We start from the raw sequence: 25,650 nt of genomic DNA, 5'->3' as shown, positions 1-25,650 counted from the left end.
GTAAAAACACTTCACTTGAGAAAGACACTCTGCCGAAACACTGAAGTGACATTAATTTACATTAAATTTTGTGAAACTATTGAAAACAAAAGTCTTTAGGGCTTTATGGTTATGATGTATGCTCATACATTGTTCATTGTATAAAAGAGCGTAAATCTAGTTGCATAAGTTGTAGGAACAATCAGAATAATATCAATCATACTCATTGAATAACTTAAGAGATATAGTCTATAAACGTTAAAAGAGAAGACGACAAGTACCAAAAAATGTAAATGTCAAACCCATGTCAGAATTTCAAAACTCCCAAATAATCAGTCACAAGTTTATTTTTTTTCTTTTTGTCGGTGGTGGTCATCTCTACATCTACAATCAACAGTTTAGTTCAAAGGGAGGTATTTCTTTTTTAAATTATTGCCGATGTCAACGTCTATAAATAATGCCTGTCGGTCCAAACTTAGCCGAATCCCCTAGATGTGCCAAAATCAGAAAATTATCTGAAACCTTCATATATGTTTTGTTGTTGTTTGGTGTTTACCCCATTTGGCTAAAAGATGATGAGATTATTTTCCAGAAATATTTGCAGGATTTTAATAAGTCCTATGAAAATGATACAGTATATCAACAGAGATTTAAAGCATTTAAGGTAAGCTACTTACATCTAACTAAGAAATAGATATTTACTTCATTTCTATGGATAGGTTAGTATTTTACAAGGTATTATACATTTAAGAATTTTTGGGCTCAGTGACTTCACTGTTACAACAGTTAAAGCCAACGTAGATGTTTTATTTTTGAATATTCCGGTATTTACTTACTTTATCATATCCGGACATGTCATTCATAAAATTTTGGCCCAGTATCGAGCTATGACAGTTCCATCTTTGTTGGCGAGCCACAAATCTCGGGGGTACACCGATGAGTACAGTTTCTGCATGTAAGAAGATGTTCAATATTCTGTGTTTCTCCACAGTCACAGTTCACATCATCTTGGTCTATTTTCCCCCATTTTACCATGTTTGCTTTTACTGGAGCAGTCCCCATTCTTATCCTATTCATAGTTTTCCTTGTTTCAAAGTCTAGAGATTGGCTGGTCCATCGAACCCAGGGAAGAGGAAAATACTCGGGCAGTTCATCCTGCACTGTTCCAAGGAAGCTTTTCTTGAACTTTAGTAGCTTTTGTGGTGTTCGAGCTTTGTATATCGCATACCAGTTATCCGTGATCTGTTTAATTTTCTCTATATACTATGCAACATAGTCTATTCTTTAAATAGTCTACAATCACATTTGCAAATCAACTCTGCATATATCCATCCTTACAAAGTCAAAATAAAAACATTGCTTTCTCAATGTTGTTCTGAAGCTACTTCTTTGTGGCATTTTTATTATTAACTATTTATATGGGAAATAAGCCACAATTAAATTGAAAAAATAATTTTATTACCGTTTCGATGCCCAAATCCGACTTCCATGGCATATGGGGAACTTCCTACATCGCATGGCGCTTAACTTGTTAAGTTACTTATTTTGACGTAGGTAAGGAATCCAAATCTGCAATAAAAAATTTAGGTTCCTATTTAAGATTTTAAAGTAACCCTCGACCTCACCTTCGTGGGGTGTTGTGTTTGGTGTCATTCGATAGATTTTTGAAAAATATTGAACATGTATTTTTCAGTTTTTCGATCTGATGTTTATTTTAGGAAATATTCGCTTTTTTGTGAATCTTGTGACTTGCATTTTTGCATATTTCCTTATGCCCGGTTCAAATCGTTAGATTTTTGAAGTATAAACTTTCTTCATGTACTCAACTTACCTTGTCTTAATCTGACATTTTAGAGTTTTTCTAAGGATAGATTTTTTTTACTGACTGCCCCCAACGCACGCCCCTCTTTCAAGAGTCAATATTTGGTAGGGATACATTTACACAGTAAAAGGTTTCTTCCCATGTGATTTTCTGATGAGCTCAAATAACTCACAAAATCCATGCTTGGGCTCCCTTACAGACATTTCTGTTTGACAAAATTCACAAGATATACATTCGAAAAAACTACTGGTTTGCATGTTACAACTATCGGCCTCACACATACACTCAAACTAAACATCCTTAAGCCTGATGTACAAAAAGACCAAGAAAAGTGTTTTTTTCCTTAAACTACGCAAATGATACAAATAACATTGGATTTTCTCTTTAGAGACAAGTTTTTGCCATGTAATTTTTCCACTGTTTAACACCTTAAGCGCTTTGTGTATAAAATATATACACAGTGGCCAGGTCCAGGGTGCCGTGTGTATAGATATTCACGGGGCAGAGCTGTATTACAGACTGTAATTTTTTACTGTGCCACAGACCCAATCGCATAATATAGTTCGGCATTTAACGTGTTAAAACAATTTTTGTTTACAAATTACTTAGTTAGTCACAGTTTATAAATATATTTTATAATATAATTTTAAACCAATAACATATTTGACCTTTGCACTGCTTATCATCTACTTGAATGTGTGGCCGATCCTAATGTCTATTAATTTAATTTATTTTTTTGGTATGCAAATTATCATTTTGCTCTTGGATTTAATCACTTTTCTATATTAATTATTTGGAATGTCAAAGAACTTTGCAAAGTTTATTTTTTATCAATCCAGATAATTTTAATTACTGTAAATATTTTTTATTATTTTATTTTTAAAGCCTGTACGTTAATGTACAGTCATATTTGCAGCTTAAATGAATGTCAATGAATTTTCAAAATAGGAAACTTTTAGTTTCAACTGTGTTTGTTTACTTTATAACCAGCCAGTCACCTAAACAGTTCCCAATTAAAGTCAGTTTTCTCTCATAAACACAGAACAACAAGCCGGCATATTTACATTTCATGGACCTTAAGAAAGCATTTGACAGGGTCAAATTAAAGGATGTTATCCATTTGTTATACTTGAGAGATGTATACCTACCTCTAGGAATAATTAAAACGATAGAAAACATCTGCCAGAACAAGGCAATAATAATAAATGTAGAAGATAAACTAATTGACCCAATTAACGCTGGCAATGGGATAAGAAAGGGGGATTCGGGATTCCCTGAATTCTTTATTGTTCAACCTGATCACGGATAAAATAATAAAAAAGTAAGTATTAAAAAAGGATACCAAATGGGAGAAAAACAATTTAAAATATTCTGCTATGCAGATGATGCAATACTAATCTCTCAAAGTGAAGATGATTTATAACATATACTGTACCAATTTAATATAACAGCCAGAAAATTTAACATGTTAATTTCCCCAAAAAAGACAAAATGCATGGTTATAACAGCAAATCCAGTAAGATGTAAATTGGAGCTGCAGAGTCAGTTAATACAACAAGTGATGGAGGTTAAATATCTAGGCATCCATCTAGCTATAGAAAGCTTGAAACAGAAGTGGAAGGACAAGTGAATAGAACAAACAGTTGCAGGTTGCCTGAATGACACAAAATGAAGAATAAAAGAGAAATAAAAATATCAGTAAAGAAATGAAAGGCAAAATTTACAAAACAGTCATCAGATCATTAATGACATATGCGACAGAATCACGACCTGACACAAAGAGGACAAAAAGATTGCTCGAAACAGCAACAGCGAAGATGAAAACTCTTCGAAAAATCGATGGTAAGACACTATAAGACAGAGCTAGAGTACAGATATAGAACATTAAGAGAACATTAATAACTGGCTAAAAACAGAAGAATACATGGAATGACCACATAAGCTGAATGACAACAAATAGAGTAGTAAGGATGGCGAGAGACGGTTCCCCAATAAGAAGATGATCAGTGGGAAGACCATGAAAAACAATGAAACAACAACTTACTGGAGGCACATTGAAAAAACAGACAGTCTTATCTATACAAAAAGAAGAAGAAAAGAGAATGTGTATCTGTGTGTGTTAAATTTTATAATAGTCTACCATCTGACATTCAACAAGGAAGAAACTTGTACAAACTTAAAAAAAAAGAAAAAATAAAAACCTTATTTTGTAAAAGGTATATGTATTTAAAATCCCTAAAAAGGGCTGTATTACAAAACGTTTTCGGAATCAATATTCCATCATCAGTATTCTCACAGGTTTACATGCTTTAAGCCACCAAAATATATGGATAAAAACCCTTAAATTGATTTTAAACAGTTGGGGTTACATTATGTTATCTCATTTTGAAGGATGTTAAAAATATTTCCGGATTAACCCCTGGCATCACATGACATCAACCATATTGGTTGTAAAATTGTAGGTAGAACCTTAATGGCAGAGTTTAGGTGACAACTCCTTGGTTTTAGGTTGTCACCTAAACTCTGCCATGTAAGGTTCTACCTACAATTTTCCAACCAATATGGTTGATGTCATGTGATGCCAGGGGTTAATCCGGAAATATTTTTAACATCTTTCAAAATCAGATAACATAATGTAACCTTCTTCTTCTTAAAGTGTCCTCTTCTATCGGAGGTTGGATATCATAATGGCTATGGTCACTTTGTTTGCTGCTGCTCTGAACAGTTGTAATGAACTACAGTTAAACCATTCTCGAAGGTTCCTCAGCCAGGAGATGCGTCTTCTTCCTATGCTTCTTCTTCCTTGGATCCTTCCTTGCATAATAATTCTCAGCAACTCGTAATTTTCTCCTCTGGTAATGTGACCCAAATATTCCAGTTTTCTAGTTTTTATACTCTTCATAATTTCTAACTCCTTATTTAAACGTCGTAGCACTTCAACATTGGTATTCCTTTGAACCCACTTAATTTTCAATATTCTTCTGTAACACCACATTTCGAACGCTTCTTTTCTTCTTATGTGTTGTCTCTTCAATGTCCAAGCTTCCATTCCGTATAGCAATATAGAAAATACGTAGCATCTTAGAGCCCTCAATCTGAGAGGCAACTGAAAGTCTTTGTTTGTAAGCAGTGTCTTCATTTTTATAAATGCTTGCCTTGCAGTTTCAATTCGGACTTTAATTTCTTTGCTTTGGTCATTTTTGTCATCGACCCAGGTTCCCAGATATTTGTATGTCTTTACTTTTTCTATTTGGGTTTGCTCTATCATTAACCTTTCATTTCCATGTTCTGTTTTTGAGACGATCATAAATTTAGTTTTTTTCTTGTTTATTTTTAGTCCGTATCGAATGCAATAATCGTTAATTCTATTTAGCAATTCTTGTAGCGATTCCAGGGTGTCTGCCATTATAACGGTGTCATCAGCGAATCTTATGTTATTTACTATTCTTCCGTTAATATAGAGATTCCATCACTTAGCTCCGCTATCGCTTCCTGAAATATGGCTTCACTGTATAGGTTAAACAGTAGCGGCGACAGAACACAACCCTGTCTTACCCCTCTCTTTATATCAATATTCTCGGATTCTTGTTGTTCTATCTTTATATTGGCCTTTTGATTCCAATACAGATTTATGATAATTCGTAAATCTCGTCTGTCTATATCTCTGTTTTTTAATAATTCTATTAGTTTTTCATGTCGGACCCTGTCGATCGCTTTTTCGAAGTCGATGAAACTGGAATAAATATCCAGGTTCATATCTAAGCATCTTTGAGAGAGGACATTAAACGTAAACAATGCCTCTCTTGTTCCAATTCCTTTGCGGAACCCAAATTGGGTATCATCCATATCATATTCTAGCTTTCTGTATAATCTTCCATGAATCACCTTTAGAAATATTTTGAGGGTATGACTTATTAATGATATTGTCCTATAGTCCAAACAATCTTTGGCATATATTGTTTTTGGTATTGTTACAAAGGTGGACACCAACCATTCCTGAGGGATTTTTCCGGTTTTATATACTTCATTAAACAGATCCAGTAGTACAGGTAGAGTTTCATCGTCTAGACATTTCAGTAATTCCGCAGGTATTTCGTCTGGACCTACAGTTTTTCCGTTTTTTTTGCGTTTCGTATTGCTTGTTCGATTTCCTCCATTATGATCTCTGGTCCCGTTTCGCTGTCGTAATAATGTAACCCCAACTGTTTAAAATCAATTTAAGGATTTTTACCCGTACATTTTGGTGGCTTAAAGCATGTAAACCTGTGATAACACTGATGATGGAATATTGATTCCGAAAACGTTTTGTGATACAGCGCTTTTTAGGGATTTTAAATACATATACCTTTTACAAAATAAGGTTTTTATTTTTTGTGATTTATGGTATACAGCCAGTACAGGAAATTTTCCTTGTGATATTAAAAAAAAGGTTTTTCAACATCTGGTTCCCATTTAGCTATACATATACTGTGGCACAGTGTTTGGCCTATCCTTCTCATTGATCAGCATATGCTGAATAACTGCCAGTTACCTTGTCTTGGTTGTATCGGTGGTTGTACTCTGTGTCTATTTTAATATTTTTTTCATAGTGGTCGATAGGGTGTCATTTTAGGTATAATTACTGTGTGCTTAATGTTTATTATCATACTCCTTAATAATTGAATTTCATTTTTTAGCAATCTTTAGAAAATATTGAAATATTAAACTCCAACCGATCCAACGATTCTGCAACATATGGACTGACCAAATACTCAGATCTATCTCCCGAAGAATTCTCGAACTCAAGACTTATTTTAAAACTACCTGACTATATAAGTAACAGTTATACCAATAAGAAATCATCTAACAATCATACTGCAAAAAAACGTTCCCTACGAAAAGTTAAATACAGTATTCCCAAAAAACTAGATTACAGAGAAAAAGGTGTACTTAGCGAAGTTCAAACACAAGGTTCCTGTGGGGCATGCTGGGCATTTTCTGTGATAGGAGTTATTGAGAGTATGAATGCACTAAAAAGAGGTAATTTCTTCTCGGTGGCACCCAAAATCCTGATAGCCAAAATCCCGACGCTCAAAATCCCGACAGCCAAAATCCCGACATGCCACAATTCTCGCATAAGTAAAAATCCCGACCACTACATTTTGAATATTTATTGTTTCCTTTTCACGTGCAGGACCAAATCATATATAGAGTATTGAAATTGAAAAATTAAAATGTTTACTTACTAATAATTATGGGTATTAATTATTATGTATTTTAAAAGAGAAAAATATTAAACACTTTATTTTATAGTGTAAAAGCTATACTTACTGAAATGGGCGGTTGTAAGTGACTTGATAATGTCTATTACATGAAAGTAAACTTAAATTGAGGATTTGATAATATATTGAACTATATACACTCACCGGCACAAAAAACGGGCACCCCAAAAAATGGGTCATTTTTATGTCTTGTATTTCCTAAACCTGATGTCCGATTTAAGTAATTTTTTTAATATGTTATAGCCTTATTCTTTAACAATATCGCTGTAATAATATTGTTGCTAGACAGGTACATTGTCATTGTATACAGGGTGTACGAATCAAACTGTGTTTTTTTCTCAAATTTTGGAACACCCTGTGGAATGTTCTAGCTTTTATAAAATATGTACTGAAATTAAAACCCAACTATAGCCTCAGGTTTTCTTAACATTCTGTTTTTTGATTCATTCGCTTATGTTGGATAATGAAAAAGTTAGGCACTTTAACAACTACCCCTGTTTTTCGTCAATACAGAGTGTTTTTAAATAAGTACGGCAAACTTTAAGGGGTAATTCTGCATGATAAAATGACAGTTTGCTTTATAAACGTATGCCTGCAAATGCTTCGTTTCGGAGATAGGGGGTGTTGAAATTGTTCTTACAAACTGACGATTTATTTATTGCTCTAAAACGGTTTGTGATATGCAAATGAAATTTGGTAGATTTTAAGAGGTAGTTATTGCTCATTTTTTGGCATACAATTAAGAATTTTATATTCACCATTGGCGTGCATACGGGTATAAACATTTTAGATATATCCCGTATTCATGCCAATGGTGAATATAAAATTCTTAATTGTATGCCAAAAAATGCGCAATAACTACCTCTTAAAATCTACCAAATTTCATTTGCATATCACAAACCGTTTTAGAGCAATAAATAAATCGTCAGTTTGTAAGAACAATTTCAACACCCCCTATCTCGGAAACGAAGCATTTGCGGGCATACGTTTATAAAGCAAACTGTCATTATTTTATCATGCAGAATTACCCCTTAAAGTTTGTCGTACTTCATATTTAACTTAACTACTTGCGTTATTTCTTGACAGTTCTTGAGTTATCTGATATATCAACTGTCACTTTATAACGCGACGTTAAACCTCAAGTTATCAGATAACTCTGTCTGTAGTTATGTAAGGATGAGTACATAAGGTTAGGTTCATCTTTTGAATTGATTTTAGATAGAAATCAAGTGAATATTCAACAAATAACGCTGCTTCAGGTTGTCCTAGGATTTTGTGCGGCATATTATTAATTTAATATCAAATATAAAGCAGTAAAAAATTAAAAATATCCAAAAAAATAGACCTCAAATAACAATTAAAAGCACGTAGGTAATAATAAGATTAAAACAATAATTAACAATAAAAAGTAAAGCTATGGTTCTTTTCATGAGGATTTTTCAGTGCGTCACAAATGATAGAAAAAAAGGTAAGTCCGTGATAATATACATTTATAACATTTATTCTAACATGACATTTTAGTTAAATCTGACAGTTGTCAAATTTTATTTCCAATTAGGCATAAAAACAAATCAATTGTCTTTATTGCATTTATAAAATGGTATTTTCTTTGATTTGTATAGTCTTATAAATTGTACAGATTATATTCGTAGATATATTATATAATTAGTAAATAAATTTTTTTCTATTATAGCGCCATCTATCGACAACTACAATCACCGAACTAGAATAATTACCAAAGTAATCACCGACGTGCTTTTTTTCTGTCATATACAATTTAATGCCTTAGAAAGAAATCGAAAACCTGTGACGCACTGAAAAATGCTCATGAGAAAAACCATAATAATTTAGGAATAGAAGGGTAATACAATTTTAAAATTCATACAAAAATCAAATCGAGATTAATAGGGCTTTTCATCGATTGTCATTTGTTTCGAGCTTCTGTCATATGTTGTATAATCTGTGTATAATATTAATTTTATACGGATTATACGGATTATAAGACATATGACAGAAGCTCGAAACAAATAACTAAATGAAAAGCCCTATTGTTGAATATAAGTTGAAATTTATAAACATAGGTATGCAATGTTGCCGGAGAAATTTTTGTACATGCACTGGAATGACTGAAATAGTGACACAAAATGTACTAAACCAACACATTTTGTACAAAAACTTTAAAAAACGTCATTTAATGTTATTTGAAGCAAATTTCTTATATCACAAAATTTGAGGTTTTTACTTTAAGATACTTTAGAATCAAAAGTTTGGTTGTTAATTATATCAAATTGGTACAATTGTACCAACTCTGACAACGCTGCTTTTATGGTTATCTTCCCATCCTGTCAAGCCTGTGCCATGTTCCGATCAATCTCTCGTACTCACTCCAACTTGTACTATTTCTACATAAGATTCTCTTTGTTACTTCAAACTTTGTTACTCAAATTTGTTTTTTCTCTTTTTAACGTTTAAGAAATAACTATCTCATAATGCTGACGGATACATCACACCGAATTTACTTAAATAGTTATGGGCAGTAAGTTGTCGTTCCATCGTTTTAGTGGTCTTCCCATTGATCGTCTTCCTATTGGAGAACCGCCCAATTTACATCTTATTGGATTTGCTGTTATAACCATGCATTTTTTCTTTTTTGAGGAAATTAACATGTTAAATTTTCTGGCAGTTATATTAAATTGGTGCAGCATACGTTGTAAATCATCTTCACTTTGAGAGATTAGTATTGCAATCAATCAAGACACGTAATGACGACCGCGTTTAGGCTTTTTTCGCCTCTTCACGGAATGGGGTCGGTAGACTTTTTAGGAATTGGGGAACGACGAAGAAAACAGTTTCCACTTTGACATCCAAATATGCCATGCCTCCCCCCATAGACAAGCTCCTCCTTCTTTGTTTTATTTTCTTCTATTGGTTTCCTGTGTCGGCTAGGTTCTCCCCTAGGTATAGGTATCATTCTGCAATGAAGGTAGGAAACCACAGAAAACTACCTTCCCCCTATCCTGTGTAGTGTGATTCGACCCTGAAGGAGTATACGTGAACGCTCATTTCTTCTTTGATATGTATGTACTTATTTGGTGAAAAATGTGTGTTGATGAGAATGTAGAATGTAGGTTTGTTTTGTTTAGATTTATGTGCGATGTGTTAAAAAATCTTTTATGATTTTTTTTGTATTTTTAATTTTTTGAAGTTATACTTCTTTAGGCGCGATTTCATTGAGGGTGAAATTTTATTGATCTGCGCGCATGCGCACACAGGCAGTATGGAGATAGTTACTAAATGTTTTAATTTATGTATGTATCAGTCCAGAAAAGGTGTGGAAAGAATATATTAGTGTTTTTAAATATATTTTTCTACAAACGTGTTAAAAATACAATTTTTAGCACTCCATAGGAGCGTTAAAAATGCTACTTTAAGGCACTAGTGCTTTAAAATTTTTAAGGCACTGCAGTTAAAAGTGAATTGTCAAATTGTGAAACGTCAAAATATTTATATTTCATTTATTAACATTAATATTAATAATACAACTTGCGCAATTTGAAAAAGGTGGTTTAAAAGGTTTTTTATTATAATTTTGTGTCTTTGGATTTGTCTTTCTTGGGCGTAAAATAATAAAACATCTATTTTTATATTTCACTTCTCACCGTGATGTGTAATTATGTATATCTGAAACGTCAGTAGTATGCGCATTGATGGCCTTGCTGGTAGAGCATTGGACCAGAGATCGAGAAATCGCGAGATTGCGGGTTCAATTCCCGGACGATTCATACTTTTTTCTTTCTTTTTTTTTTTAATATTTGGCACTGTTAAGTTTTGGTTAATTTTTGGTAATTATTGTTAATTTTTTGTATTGTAACTATTAAGTAGGCATATTTATTTCGTTGAAATTATATTATAATAGAAGTATAACTTCTTACCGTGCGTACAAAGTACACATACATTCTTTTTTTTATGTCGTGTGTGTGGATAGGTGTAGTTAGTCTAGTAAAATAAAATTACACTACATGTAAATCAAAATGTAAATTCGTACAGGTTGAAACAAATTTTATATCAAAGTTTAGGTGGGTACAAAAGATATTTTCAAGAAAGTATCCAAATCATACAAGGGGATCATTGTTTAAATAATTAAAAAGGGGCCATTTTTGCAAAAAAATTACTTTTTTAACTGCGGAGGTCATTCAGTTACTAATGAAGGTATATAGGATTGTTTTCTGCAAAGTTGAAGGGTAAATCTTTCACATAAGACTTACCAAATTAAATTTGACCCCCTATTTATTTAAATAATTATACATAAAACTTAAAAAACAAATTTGCAAAAAAATATTTTTAGCGTTTTAAATAAGCACTATAAAATATCCTATTTTACAGGAGAAGTTGCGCTATGTTATCGGTATTAGCCAAAAAAAAAAAATTGGTCCAAAAATATTTAATATTTTTTGAGATATTGCATTTGTTTATTAAATGTTACTCTATTTTCAATTGCAAAAACGCGGTTGTTGCCAAAGAAATATTCACCTGTATTAAATTTTATTATTTTTATTTTTATGTATATTTTCGATAAATGTATTGATAAATTCAAATTTCAATTAAACTTCCCCCTAAAATGGAATTTGAAAATTATTCAAATTTGTTTATAATTTGTTTTTCTAATAACGTCGAGGGGATTAAATATTTTGAAATGCTGTTTCGATAATTGGATTCCTGGGAATTTTTTACTAATTAAAAAATTTTTTTTGTCTTTTTTCCTCTTCTTTTTTTTTCTTGGAGGTATATTACCACGGGCCCTTTTAGGGTCAAGTTTCATTAAGAATGTCGAATCTCTAAGTTGTAGATTCTAGACCTAAAAATATTAAGATTTAACTAAAATCTCTTAAATAAAATGTGGCTACTTACTGAGTTACAGAGTGTTTTATTTAAAAATTTAAAAATTATTTTTACCAAGAACTTTTAAACTATTTGACGTATCCTTATCATACGTAGCAGAAAGTGTGAGTACTATAAAGTCTACTAAATTGTGATAAATAAAAGTTTCTAGCTACTACCAGAGGCGTACGACAGGGGATAGTTACTGGTTGACCCTTCCCAAATTCTACGTCACTGAGTGAACAATATCCCTTCGTTGGCTCAGTGTAGATGGTCTTTAAGTTGTGATGGAAACACCAAATAATAGTAGCAGAGTTTATTGATGAGACTTACACTATGGATGTTGACCCGGGGTACTTTGAGTAGAGACTTAAATGATGAGCGTTGAAGACAATCACTCGCGTTAATGAATTAATAATAATTGAATTTCTAGACAAGAGATCTTAGTTTTATATAAGTTTAAATTGGGTCAATGTAAACACGGGCCCCGCGTGATTTTGTGTATCTAATTAAGGTAAATTGTTTATCTTATGTCAGCAACTTTTGGCTGATGTCCAAATTATATTATTGATAATTGACCAAATGTGTATGTAATTTAATTAATTACGTGTGTGTGTTTAATAACAAATAAATGCATTCGATCTACTGGGTGATAGAATGATACTGTCCAATTTCGGATATGAATACTGAATATTTGATATTGGACACTGAGGGAATTATTATTTTAGCGAAATTTTTCGATTCTCCATTACTTTCTATTATACTCTTTACTGGTAACGATTAAGTAATTAGTTTTCGAGATATTGGACGTTAAAAATGAAACGGCATAGTTATTTTGATTCATTCATTTTAAACTTCCAATATCTCTCAAACTGATGACTTTATCGATACCAATAAAGTTATTTACATACAAAGTATTGGAGAATCGAAAAATTTCGCTAAAATAGTAATTCACTCAGTGGCGTAGAATTTGGGAAGGGTCAATCATTCACTATCCCCTGTCGTACGCCTCTGGCACCAGCTAGAAACGTTTATTAATCACAATTTAGTAGGGTATATAATAGCCACACTTTCTGCCAAGTATGATAAGGATACGTCAAATAGTTTTAAAGTACTTGGTAACAATAATTTTTAAATTTTTAAATAAAACACCCTGTAACTCAGTAAGTAGCCACATTTTATTTAAGAGATTTTAGTTAAATCTTAATATTTTTAGGTCTAGAATCTACAACTCAGAGATTAGTCATTCTTAATAAAATTTAACCCTAAAAGGGCCCGTAGTAATATAACTCCAAGAAAAAAAAGAAGAAGAAAAACGATAAAAAATTTTGTTAATTAGTAAAAAATTCCCAGGAAGCCAATTATCGAAACGACATTTTAAAATACTTAATCCCCGCGACGTTATTAAAAAAAAAACAAATTATAAACAAATTTGAATAATTTTCCAATGCCATTTTAGGGGGGAGTTTAATTGAAATTTGAATTTGTCAATACATTTATCGAAAATATACATAAAAGTAAAAATAATAAAATTTAATACAGATGAATATTTCTTTGGCAACAACCGCGTTCTTGCAATTGAAAATAGAGTAACATTTAATAAACAAATGCAATATCTCAAAAAATATTAAATATTTTTGGACCAATTTTTTTTTGGCTAATACTGATAACATAGCGCACCTTCTCCTGTAAAATAAAATATTTTATAGTGCTTATTTAAAACGCTAAAAATATTTTTTTGCAAATTTGTTTTTAAAGTTTTATGTATAATTATTTAAATAAATAGGGAGTCAAATTTAATTTAGTAAGTCTTATGTGAAAGATTTACCCTTCAATTTTGCAGGAAACAATCCTATATACCTTCATTAGTAACTGAATGACCTCCGCAGTTAAAAGAGTAATTTTTTGCAAAAATGACCCCTTTTTAATTATTTAAACAATGATCCCCTTGTATGATTTGGATACTTTCTTGAAAATATCTTTTGTAACCACCTAAACTTTGATATAAAATTTGTTTTAACCTGTACGAATTTACATTTTGACTTTTTTTATTTTATTAGGCTAAGTATGAACGAGTTCTGTTTAATTGTGTATTTGTGTAAATGATTGGGTTATTGTGTTGTTATTTGCTGTTGTGATTACTGCATGTCCGTACAGCTGGTTGTTTATTGTGTTTATGTATTCTGAGGTTTCATTTCTTTTTTCGGGAATATATTAAATAGAATATAGAAGTGAAATGTATTGCTTGTTTTATTTCGCTTGTAATGTTTTGTTTTGTGGTATTGCTTTGTAAGCGTGTGCTCACTACGGAGACCAAAGGATTGTATCCTCGCTCCCTGGTATTTATATTCGTGAATTCTCGCATTTAAAATAATGTATTTATTTTACATAGCGATCGATAATATAGTTTCGATCGCTATGTAAAATAAATATATTATTTTATATGCGAGAATTCACGAATATAAATACCAGGGAGCGAGGGTCGGAGCGAGGATACAATCCTTTGGTCTCTGTAGTGAGCACACGCTAAAGCCGATGCCGCACTGCAGGATGCTAGATGGTGGCTTGGATGGTGGATTTTAAAGGTAGATGGTGGAGGGTCGCTGCATCCTGGACGCAGTGAAAAGAGTGAAATGAAGTCAGTGTGGTCAGTATCCAACTGACTGCTGAGGAGACATCATGCCTCTCTCTAAAGTTGCGAAAAAAATGTTACTATCTTATTAGCGGCAATTATAATGGCAAATAATGTAAAAAAAATTTTTATTTTATTACTAAGCTGTTATTTTTAAGTAATAATAATGAGCGCCAGTACGTATTAGGCGGCCATCTATGGTGAGTGCGAGGGAGATGCCATTCCGGCAGTCCAATGGGGCATCTTACTCTTACTCGCACTGTAAGCGGCCATGGAGTAAAGGCATAACCGCTGGCCTCATACGCCAGTGCACGTGGGTTCGAGCCCTGCCAAAGACAAACCATTTTCATTTCCAATAATGACACGAGCCGTCTCACCGTGCCTCGGAGAGCACGTTAAGCCGTCGGTCCCCCTGGGCTAGTGTACATCGACACTAGTTACTTGAAACAGGGTTAAGATGTAAATGGCACCGGAACTGTCCGAAATGATCTCCCCGCCAAAAATGCCATACGATATTATTATTATTACTCGCACTTAGCCGCGTTAATACGATCTTACGGCTTATTGTTAATACTTAAAAATAACAGCTTAGTTATACATTAATGACACATATTTCTTCAGGATCATGTAGGGGCGCTTTATACTTTGATTTAGTCACTTTCTGGCTTTCATAATAATAATTTTTAACCGAGTTATTAAGTCTTAAAAATGGCCATTTTCGCGTTTTTCAAATTTTAAATTGCTTATAACTCGAAAACCATCAACTTTAGAGAAAAATTACAAGAGACCTTTTTTGTCCAGAATGGTCTAAAAAAGTTAAAAAAGATTTGTCCGGATCAAAAATAATAATTTTTGCAATTTGATTAAAAAAAATTTGGACCACTTTTCTCATGGGCGACTTCTTGAACCTTATTCTGGGGTGTATTACAAATGTGATTATGCAAAAAATTATTGCCCTTCTTTTATAAACAGCACTTATTACGCTTTCCTACATATATGTAATATATTTATAGCGAGGCTACCCGGATGGATTATCAAACACGACTGATATGGGTGGATAGACGCCTGGCGGACCACCGGATGGGTAGATGGTAGTGGGAGGCCACTGCGGCTACCGTCGTTGATAATTCGTGGTGTAAGTAGCTGGACGGTCGCCAGGCGGGTATCTACCATCCACCATCCTACCAAACTTCCTGCACTGCGGCATCGGCCTTAGGGTTCAGTGTTGTGTATATTGTTTGGAGTTACTTTTCGGTTTGGGCACCTTGGTGAGAAAGCTGGGTGCTTTCCACCGCAGTTCGGACATTTTTAGGGTTATCCGTCGTGGGACAGGCAGTCGATCAATGCTGTTGTCCGCAAAAGGGACAGATGGTGGCGGGTTGTCTGCACTCGGTGCGGAGGTGTTCACTTTTGCAGCATCTTGTGCAGTACTTCAGGAAGGTGGGAACAGCGTTGCTCGCTCTTGGAAGCTCGCAACGAAGCCGTTCTCCATCCATTCTAATACCACACAGTATTACATCGTTTGCATAGCAGATTATTTTAAGTTGTTTTCCTTCCATTTGTTATCATTTTTTAGTTCTTACTTTTTTAGTTCTTACTTTTTTATTACTTCATCCATGATCATGTTGAACAATCAAGGACTTAAGGAATCCCCCTACTTTTACTTTTATTGTGTTGTTCTGGTAGATGTTTTCGATCGTTTTAATTATCCTAGAGAGGGGTACATCTCTTGAGTGTAATAAATGAACCTTTACTACTATAATAAAAAATTTATTTGTAATACCATCTTTTACAAAATAAAAATGTATACCATTTTTATTCAGTTGCAATACGAAGGCAAAACTGTCTTATTTTTCACTTATACAAGAGCGCAAACCAGCACTCTAAATCGACGATTTTCGACTCTAATTGGAGTCATCATCAGAGAGGCGTAGGTTTACTGCTCTCTGTCCAAGGTGATAAAACTCCGAGAGCTTGTCCCCGCATTTCAATTGACGTTATGGGGTAGGTGCCTAGCGACATCTGTTAAATGAAAGTCAAAGTTTCCAACCTATTAAAAATATTCAAAATATTTAAAAATATCCAAAATATTTCTAAATGATATTTAATTGAAAACTTATTGACCATCTTTTATCTTTATTTTTAAGGCAAATTCACCAAATTAAGTGTCCAACAAATGGTAGACTGCTCGGAGTTCAACTATGGCTGTGACGGTGGAGATATTTGTTCTTTATTAAATTGGTTAACATCGTTTAATGTCAAGATACTTCCAGAGAAAATATATCCTCTTACTTGGGAGACCCAAAATTGTAAACTGCTTTATGATGACGAGGATGGGGTTCAACTTAAGGATTTTGGATGCGACAGGTAAATTATTTTAGAAAAACAAGTAATTAACGCTAAGTATCTAATCTTTTTGTATGTTTTGGTTCTAAAATAAATATCTTAAAAACGAATCCTGACTTCGACTGAATTTGCTACTGTTATTTCCACACATGGATGTGATGTGACATGTTGATAGTGCTTCTCATTGTGGCATAATTTGTAAGCCGTCCCCCACGGGCGATAAATTCAGTTATTTTTCTTCATTATATTTTCTTACCTTAGTAATGAAATCCACCTCTTGTTTTCAACCTTTAGAAACACAAGAATCTACATATCCCTTTTAGCACTATATAGTTTTAAAACTATATTTAAAAACACTATACTTATGCAGAAAAGACAGCAGAGGAAGCAAAATTTCAACTTTATAGCAATTGAAAAGGCTTAAGATTGGGCAAATCCTGGCTTACGAAGTGATGATAACTAACAATATGACAGTCGTGACGCCACACTTCGGCTTTTTTCTATGTTTAAAATTTAAACTATATTTATGTATTAAATCAGACATTTTCTGAGATAATATCATATAGGTATTGAGAGTGCCTATGATAGTATCCATCGAGAATTTCTGATCCACGTCCTGAAAGAGTTTAATATTCTAACTCAACTCATTGATATAGTAAAAGAAACACTAAGGGCCGGTTGTTCGAACGCTAATCAACAATGATCACTATCAAATATTTAATTACTGTCAAAACTGTCAATGTCAACTTTGGTTGAGTTACTAAAAACATAATTGATTACAATTCTGAGACTATAATCAATTAATATAACAATAATTATTGACATAATTGATAATAAATCTCATAATTTTAATTAATTATGTTTTCAGCAACCCAAACAAAGTTGACATTGACAGTTTGGTGACAGTAATTAAATATTTGATAATGATAATTGTTGATTAGCGTTCGAACAACTAATCGTTGTTCGAACGTTGTTCGAACGCTAATCAACAATGATTATTATCAAATATTTAATTACTGTCACCAACTGTCAATGTCAACTTTGTTTGGGTTGCTGAAAACATAATTGATTACAATTATGAGACTAGTTAATCAATTAACAAAACAATTATTAACATAATCGATTAATAAATCTCATAATAGGGCTTTTCATCGATTGTCATTTGTTTCGAGCTTCTGTCATGTGTCACATAATATTAATATATCTACGTCATACGTCTTTGGTTTGTATCATTGGTATATACCAATAACGTACGACGTAGATATATTAATATTATGTGACACATGACAGAAGCTCGAAACAGATGACTGTGAATGAAAAGCCCTATTATTGTAATTAATTGTTTTCAGCAACTCAAACAAAGTTGACATTGACAGTTGGTGACAGTAATTAATTATTTGATAATGATCATTGTTGATCAGCGTTCGAACAACCGGCCCTTAAAGTACAAAGCAAAATTCGAATTCAAAACGCACTAACAGATACAATCCATGTTAGAACGGACGGGCCTACGACAGGGAAGGGAGATGCCCTATCCTGTATTCTATTCAACATCACATTAGAAAAAATAATTAGAGAGTCAAAAGTCAACACCAGAAGAACAATAATAACAAAAAGTGTACAAATATTGGCATTTGCAGATGATGTTGATATCATAGCTAGAAGCAAAAGAGAAATGATAGAAGCATTTAATGCGATCGAAAGAGCGGCACAAAACAGTGGCCTAAATATTAATGAAATAAAAACCAAATACATGAAGGCCAGCAAATCGATCTGCTTCTTCTTTAAGTACCGTGCCCAAATTTTTAGGCGTGGGTAGCTTCCATAACAATTTGCCGATATCGTTCTCGATCTTCTGCGGCATGTAACAATTGATCTGCTGATAAGCCAGTCCATTGACGAAGGTTTCGGAGCCATGAATATTTCTTTCGACCAATTCCTCTTTTTCCGTCGATCTTTCCATTGAGTATTAACTGCAGCATCCTGTATCTGCTACCTCTCATTATATGCCCCAGATATTCAAGTTTTCTCTTTTTTATCATCTTCATTAAGTCACCTTCGCCTTGACCTACTCTGTTTAAGACTTCTCTGTTTGAAATGCGTTGAACCCAAGATATTCTGATCATTCTACGATACGACCACATCTCAAAGGCTAATAAATTTGTTCATCATGTTAACCTTCATGATCCAGGTTTCACATCCATATAGTAATACAGGATACACATAACATTTTAGGAACTTGATTCTTAGTTGTAAGTTCAGCTGAGAGTTGCTCAGAATAGATCTAAGTTTCATAAATGCTCCTCTTGCAATTTCTATACGAGTTTTAATTTCTTCATCCGGATTTAGTGTCTCGTTTATCCAACATCCTAGGTATTTAAAATGGTTAACTTTTGTTATTGATTCATCATTGACAATTAGTTGCATAGGGCCGACGTCTTGTTTACTAACCACAAGTAACTTTGTCTTTGTTGCATTTATGTTAAGTCCGTTATTGGAGCATTCTCTAGTGACTCGATCTATAAGGAATTGAAGATCTTTGATATTTTCAGCCATGATCGCAAATCGATAGGCCAAAGAAAACTACAGAATCTGACAATAGGAGACTATAACATCGAAAGCGTAAAATTTTTTACATATCTAGGTTCACTAGTTACCGCAGATAACAATGTCAGCGAAGAAGTTAAGAGAAGAATACATATTGCTAATAAAACATATAGGGCCGGTTGTTCGAACGCTAATCAAAACTGATCATTATCAAATATTTAATTACAGTTATATTTGCTTAAGCGTACTTCTGACAGATGTCGCATTTTGAGGTTATGTTGACTGATTTATTTTATTATTTTGGTTTTAATTTAAAATAAAACATAATTAAACTGTTTCTGATGTTAATTTCTTGTTTTTACTTACAAATCAATAATAATAATAAGCAATTTTTAATAATTTAAGAGCTGCGGCTATATTTTAATTACTGTTTTACCTACAATCAGTAACTGATTTGTGTTTTACATGTATTTTTCATGTCGCGATTTGATTCCCATCAAGAAAATTGATTACAATAAATGATTGATTATAATCAACTTCTTGATTAGCGTTCGAACAACCGGCCCTTAATGGACTAAATAAACATCTAAGATCTAACAACATCATGAGAAAAACCAAATGCAAAATATACAACACCCTGATAAAACCGGTCCTTATATATGGATCAGAGACATGGACACTGTCGAAAAGCGATGAGAACTTATTAGGTACCAATTAATGAAGCAAACACCATTAGGGAGAAGGTCGAAGGGAAGACCCAAACTTAGATACATGGAACAAGTGGAACAAGATCTGAAAACACTTGAAATTATCCACTGGAAGAACAAAGCAAGGAACAGAACAGAATGGCGGAAAATCCTAGAACAAGCCAGGACCCAAAAGGGGTTGTCGAGCTACTGATGATGATGATGTACAGACATTTTCTACCATATACAGTATTTATAGCAAATTTATTATAATATATTGATAGATTAGCACAAAATTAATAGTAAAATTTGAAATAATCTTGTGTTTTTGTAAGTCACACATAAAGCATACACATAAGATCGTCCCCCGCATGTACAGAGTGTACCACGTGACCTATGATCGTAGTTAACGCTCTTAGCGTATAGTGAAACTACCCACCTAAACAGTTAAGCGGTTCTCGGTCAACTGAGAGTCCTGTGGCGTAATTTGAAATTTGATAGCGCGCACAGTATGTTCACGTCTATTCCTATTCTGGTTCACCTGTATCATGAAGCAATTGGAGGGGATTAGAAGTAAAAGGGTTTAAGTCCACTTTTTTAAAATGTTACTCTAAGTACAGATTCGCATAATTAAATGGTATTAGAACTTGGTGGTAAACCGATTTAAGCATATTTCGCCCTACAGTCGCCATCTATCGCCATTAATTACATTAATGGCGATAATTAATAATTAATTAATACAGGATTAATTTCAAATAAATAAATATTAGATTTGTGACCAATTTTGAAGAGTTATTAAGTACGTGTCAGTTGTAGTTACACTGTGGATAACAGCTGGGACAAAAATGATTAGTAATATGTAGCCAACATCTGCACTTGAACCGTTTTACCAGTAACATTTATCAACACCATGTACCGATTCACATACATTTTTTTAATAATTGAAAAAAAGGAAGGATATACAGTTGAGTCCCTGAATCTTTACCCGTGCGTCATCATTTAAAGCATACGAAATAAGTCGATGATAAGTCGGAAATTGAAATTTACTAAACGCAACAGCAAGTGACAGTAAGTGACTTGCTGTTGCGTTTAGTAAATTTCAATTTCCGACTTATCATCGACTTATTTCGTATGCTTTAAACTTTAAATGATAACGCACGGGTAAAGATTCAGGGACTCAACTGTAGTAAGAGTAATAATATACCGTTATATTTTTATCATTTTATAGTACATTGTACACTAGACATATTTTAGTTTAATGCCTCCTTTGAAGCTGAATATCTCAGAACTATCAAAACTGCTGGTCCCCTCAATTGTAATTTAAACAAAACTTTTGTGAACTGAATTTTGTATAATGATAGTGTTTTTCCTTTCAGTTTCGAAAACGAGGAAACCATCATGCTATATCTTCTTGCAAATCTGGGGCCTCTTGCAGTTAGTATTAACGCCCAAAGTTGGCAGCATTATATAGGAGGAGTTATACAGTACCATTGTGACGGCAACATGTTAGAGTTAAACCACGCTGTACAAATTGTCGGCTATGATCTAACTGCTCCTGTACCCTACTACATTGTAAAAAACTCATGGGGTACAGATTTCGGCGATGAAGGGTATTTGTACATAGCCATTGGAAACAATATATGCGGCCTGGCACACGAAGTGGCCTCAGTAATAGTTCTGTGATCTACGTAATTGTTGAGATTTGTTTTAAAATAATTTATATACCGGGTGGTGAATTGGAAAACGGGCCATAGGAAACTCAATGTAAAATTCTAAATTGTTGAATTCCTGCTTCCCTAATTATTTTACATCAAAAGTCATGAGAAACTATTTGTAGAGGATTAAAATCTGTATTAAAAACAAAAGTTAAAATTGTTCTACGATTTAAACAGAGTCCAAAATTTTGAAAAATAGAATACATTTGCCATACCTAAGTAAGTGCGTAAAAGGTCACACGTTACTATTTCTAACAGTACGCAAACTATTTACTGAATAAAACATCTTTATTATTACTACTTTCTCCTCAACTGAGGTCATCTTTTCGACTTTATTGTTTTTTAAACAATAAAAACGATAAAATAAAAATACTGACAGTTCAAAATATTGTTAATATAATAATTTCATTGTGACCGAAGGCAACCTTATACACATTGTTGCACTGTGTGTAGCCTAAATTTGGCAAATACTTTGATAAAATTTATTATATTTTACAACATTTTGGAATGTGTTTAATTCGTAGAACAATTTTAACAATTGTTTTCAATAAAGATTTCAATCCTCTACAAATAGTTTCTCATGCCTTTTGATGTAGAATAATAAGGGAAGCAGGAATTCAACAGTTTAGAATTTTACATTGATTTTCCTATGGCCCGTTTTCCAATTCACCACCCTGTATACTTATACAGTGCTAGTCAAAAGTCCGTACCCCCCCTCGTAACTTTTGAACGGTTATACTTATAATAGTGAAATTTGGAGGAAGGAAATGAACTGACGTATGCTTCTTAACTAGTCATGACAGGTGACGTAAAAGTGACAGATGACTTTACAGCGCCACTGTGACAGATAATTTTAAATGGTACCCTATGGTAAGCGATACCTCGTTTGATAGGTATTGAAAATACCCATTCAGCTATACTAATTTTGTTTGAGTTTAAACTCATTTGTATGAATAAATGAAATAATATAAAATTGTAGTTTCGCATTTAATTAATAAAAATTCAAACCTCCGCCTATGGTTACTTGTCAAAAAGGTTGACGTTGACGTAAAAACTACTAGAGAGCTGAAAAATGTCAACTTTTTTGACAAAATAACCATGGGCGGACATTTGAATTTTTAATAATTAAATGCGAAACTACAAAGTTATATTTATTTCATTTATTCACCAAAATCAAAATCAAATTAAACCCAAAAAAATTAGTATGACTGAATAGGTATTATCAATACCTTTCAAATGAGGTGTCACTTTCCATAAGGTCCCATTTAAAATGATCTGTCACAGTGGCGCTGTAAAGTCATCTGTCACTATTACGTCACCTGTCATGACTAGTTAAGAAGCGTACGTCCGTTTATTTCCTCCCTCCAAATTTCACTATTATATGTATAACCGTTCAAAAGATACGAGGGGGGGTACGGACTTTTGACTAGCACTGTATATTTTTAAGCAACTATTTTTATATAGAGTATGGAATAAAGTTTTATTAAGTTTTATATTTTATTTCGCTTAACGTGTTCAAATATCCTCTGTTAACAAGGAGAGGGAAGAATAATTCCAACACACCAATTGGGATTTGGATTTAGACAGCAACATCGAATAGTGAACCGAATTCATCAAGACTTCGAAGCATCTACATATTAGATACTCTGCCATATTCATACAGAGTAAGTTTTAAGTATGAACGTCTCAATTATCTCGAAAACGGCTTGCACGATTTTTATAGATTTTTGTGTGTAAGAGTCTTGTAAAGCGGCCGACATTATGGTGGTATTTGCATTGTTGTCAGATCTTCTGTTTTTCTGTAAATCTAACGAACTTTTTTTATTTCAAATGAACCATCCTGTATATTTTCGTCTTTTGAAGTCCTTAATAAAGACTGATTATTTTTCATGTAATGTTCCTAAACCTAAATGCCATAATTTCAGAGTTATTCCTACAGTTACAGTTTCAACGCCGAAGTTAAAATAATACACTTACTAAGGAAGTAAAACTTCACTTGTAGGTAGATGGTATATAAATTTATTAAAATTTTTTCTAAAAAGATCCAAATTGGATTAAAGTGGGTACATCACTAGTACAAAAAACACGAACGTTTTCGGACCAATCAGTCCATCATCAGGTTGAAACCTAAAATAAGTAAACCACTTTATAAAAAGGCAAAGTTGAAATTAATATAGTATTAATTTAATTAAATTAAATTCATTTATTCAAGTTAAAAATATTTTTTACATTTTTGCAATATAAAATAACTGTATACACATAAAATTCCCTATGTAGAAGATCTTTACTGGACAAGAAACTGGAGAATCAAAGTCAATGAAGTAAAATCAGTGCAGGTTACATTTACCAAATGCAGAGGTACAGTGCCACCTGTTACACTAAATGGACAAGATCTGCCTCAATCTGACAGCGTTAAGTATTTAGGGATGCACTTGGATAAAGGACTGACCTGGAGAAAGCACATTTTTAACAAACGAAAACAACTTGGCTTAAAACTCAGCAAATACTACTGGCTATTGGGAAGACAGTCAAAGCTTAGTTTAAAAAACAAATTATTGGTGTATAAAGTAGCCTTAAAACCAATATGGACATATGGTGTACAACTATGGGGTACGCCTGCAAACTCAAACATAGAGATATTGGAACGCTTTCAGTCGAAGGTACTACGGACGATAACAAATGCACCTTGGTTTATACCTAACAGAGAAATCAGAGACGATCTTCAAGTAGCCACAGTAAAGGAGACAGTGAGTGAATACAGCAGCCGCTATTTGGTAAAATTAGAAATCCACCCTAATAATCTTGCACTAAACCTGCTGGATAATAGTGAGCAGACTCGGAGACTGAGGAGGCACAAACCACTGGAGCTACCACATAGGTTCTAAGCAGCAGTGAAGTGAAGTGTCGTGCAGTGCAGTGCAGTGAACTACTTACCCTTTCAGGGCACAGTTCAATAATTTAAGAGGCTAGTGGAGTCTTTGTTATCATTGGATAACAAATCCAAATTTATACTTACACCCCTTTGAACAAACAACTAACATGCTTATAATTTTTTTGTTTATTGATTGCATGTAGTGAATAACCTATAATAATAAAAAAAAATGTAGAAGATCTTGTCAATATTCTTTCAATGTCATATTTCAGTCTGTCAGTTTGAAGCCAAGATGAAGACTCCATCATAGTCTCATTATATTCTTTTAACATCGAGTAGCCGAAATGGCCTAATTCTTGTAATCCTAAGGTCTTTCGATCTAACTATGTAGCTAGTTCCAACTACTTTGGATCTGAAGTAAGTAACCACATGGTTTAATTTTTCCTAACTTTCTAACAGTCAAAATTTCAACTATGCCTTTTTATACAGTGGTTTACTTATTTTAGGTTTCAACCTGATGATGGACTGATTGGTCCGAAAACGTTTATGTTTTTTGTACTAGTGATGTACCCACTTTAATCCAATTTGGATCTTTTTAGAAAAAATTTTAATAAATTTATATACCATCTACCTACAAGTGAAGTTTTACTTCCTTAGTAAGTTTTTTATTATGGTATACAGCCAATGAGAGGTATATTTTCCTTTATATTTTAAAATAATACATTTAAATGGCTATGATTGTCGCAATAACAAACTTTGACGTTTCAATAAATTAGTACTGTTGGTATTTATTGTCAGTCATGATATATATAAGTCATGATGCACTTTGATGTTCTAGTGATACTCTTGAACCAAATTTATATCTCAAGCGTATTACCCAAAGAATGGTTAACGTCGATCTTTATTTGTGAA

General features: G+C 33.1%; 1 protein-coding gene across 1 annotated transcript; it reads left to right on the top strand.

Annotated features, from left to right (window-relative positions):
* Positions 1-276: 276 nt before the first annotated feature.
* LOC114326006 (cathepsin O-like) lies at positions 277-23,359 on the top strand. Its single transcript, XM_050652351.1, has 4 exons — positions 277-643; positions 6,478-6,820; positions 16,720-16,939; positions 21,528-23,359. The coding sequence occupies exons 1-4, from the start codon at positions 437-439 to the stop codon at positions 21,832-21,834; spliced, it is 1,077 nt and encodes a 358-aa protein (XP_050508308.1). The 5' UTR covers positions 277-436; the 3' UTR covers positions 21,835-23,359.
* Positions 23,360-25,650: the final 2,291 nt, after the last annotated feature.

The sequence above is a fragment of the Diabrotica virgifera genome, chromosome 5, assembly GCF_917563875.1.
Source record: "Diabrotica virgifera virgifera chromosome 5, PGI_DIABVI_V3a".
NCBI classification, from domain to species: Eukaryota; Metazoa; Arthropoda; class Insecta; order Coleoptera; family Chrysomelidae; genus Diabrotica; species Diabrotica virgifera.
Note: the sequence above shows the minus strand (reverse complement) of the source record. Positions and strands in the feature narration are given on the sequence as shown.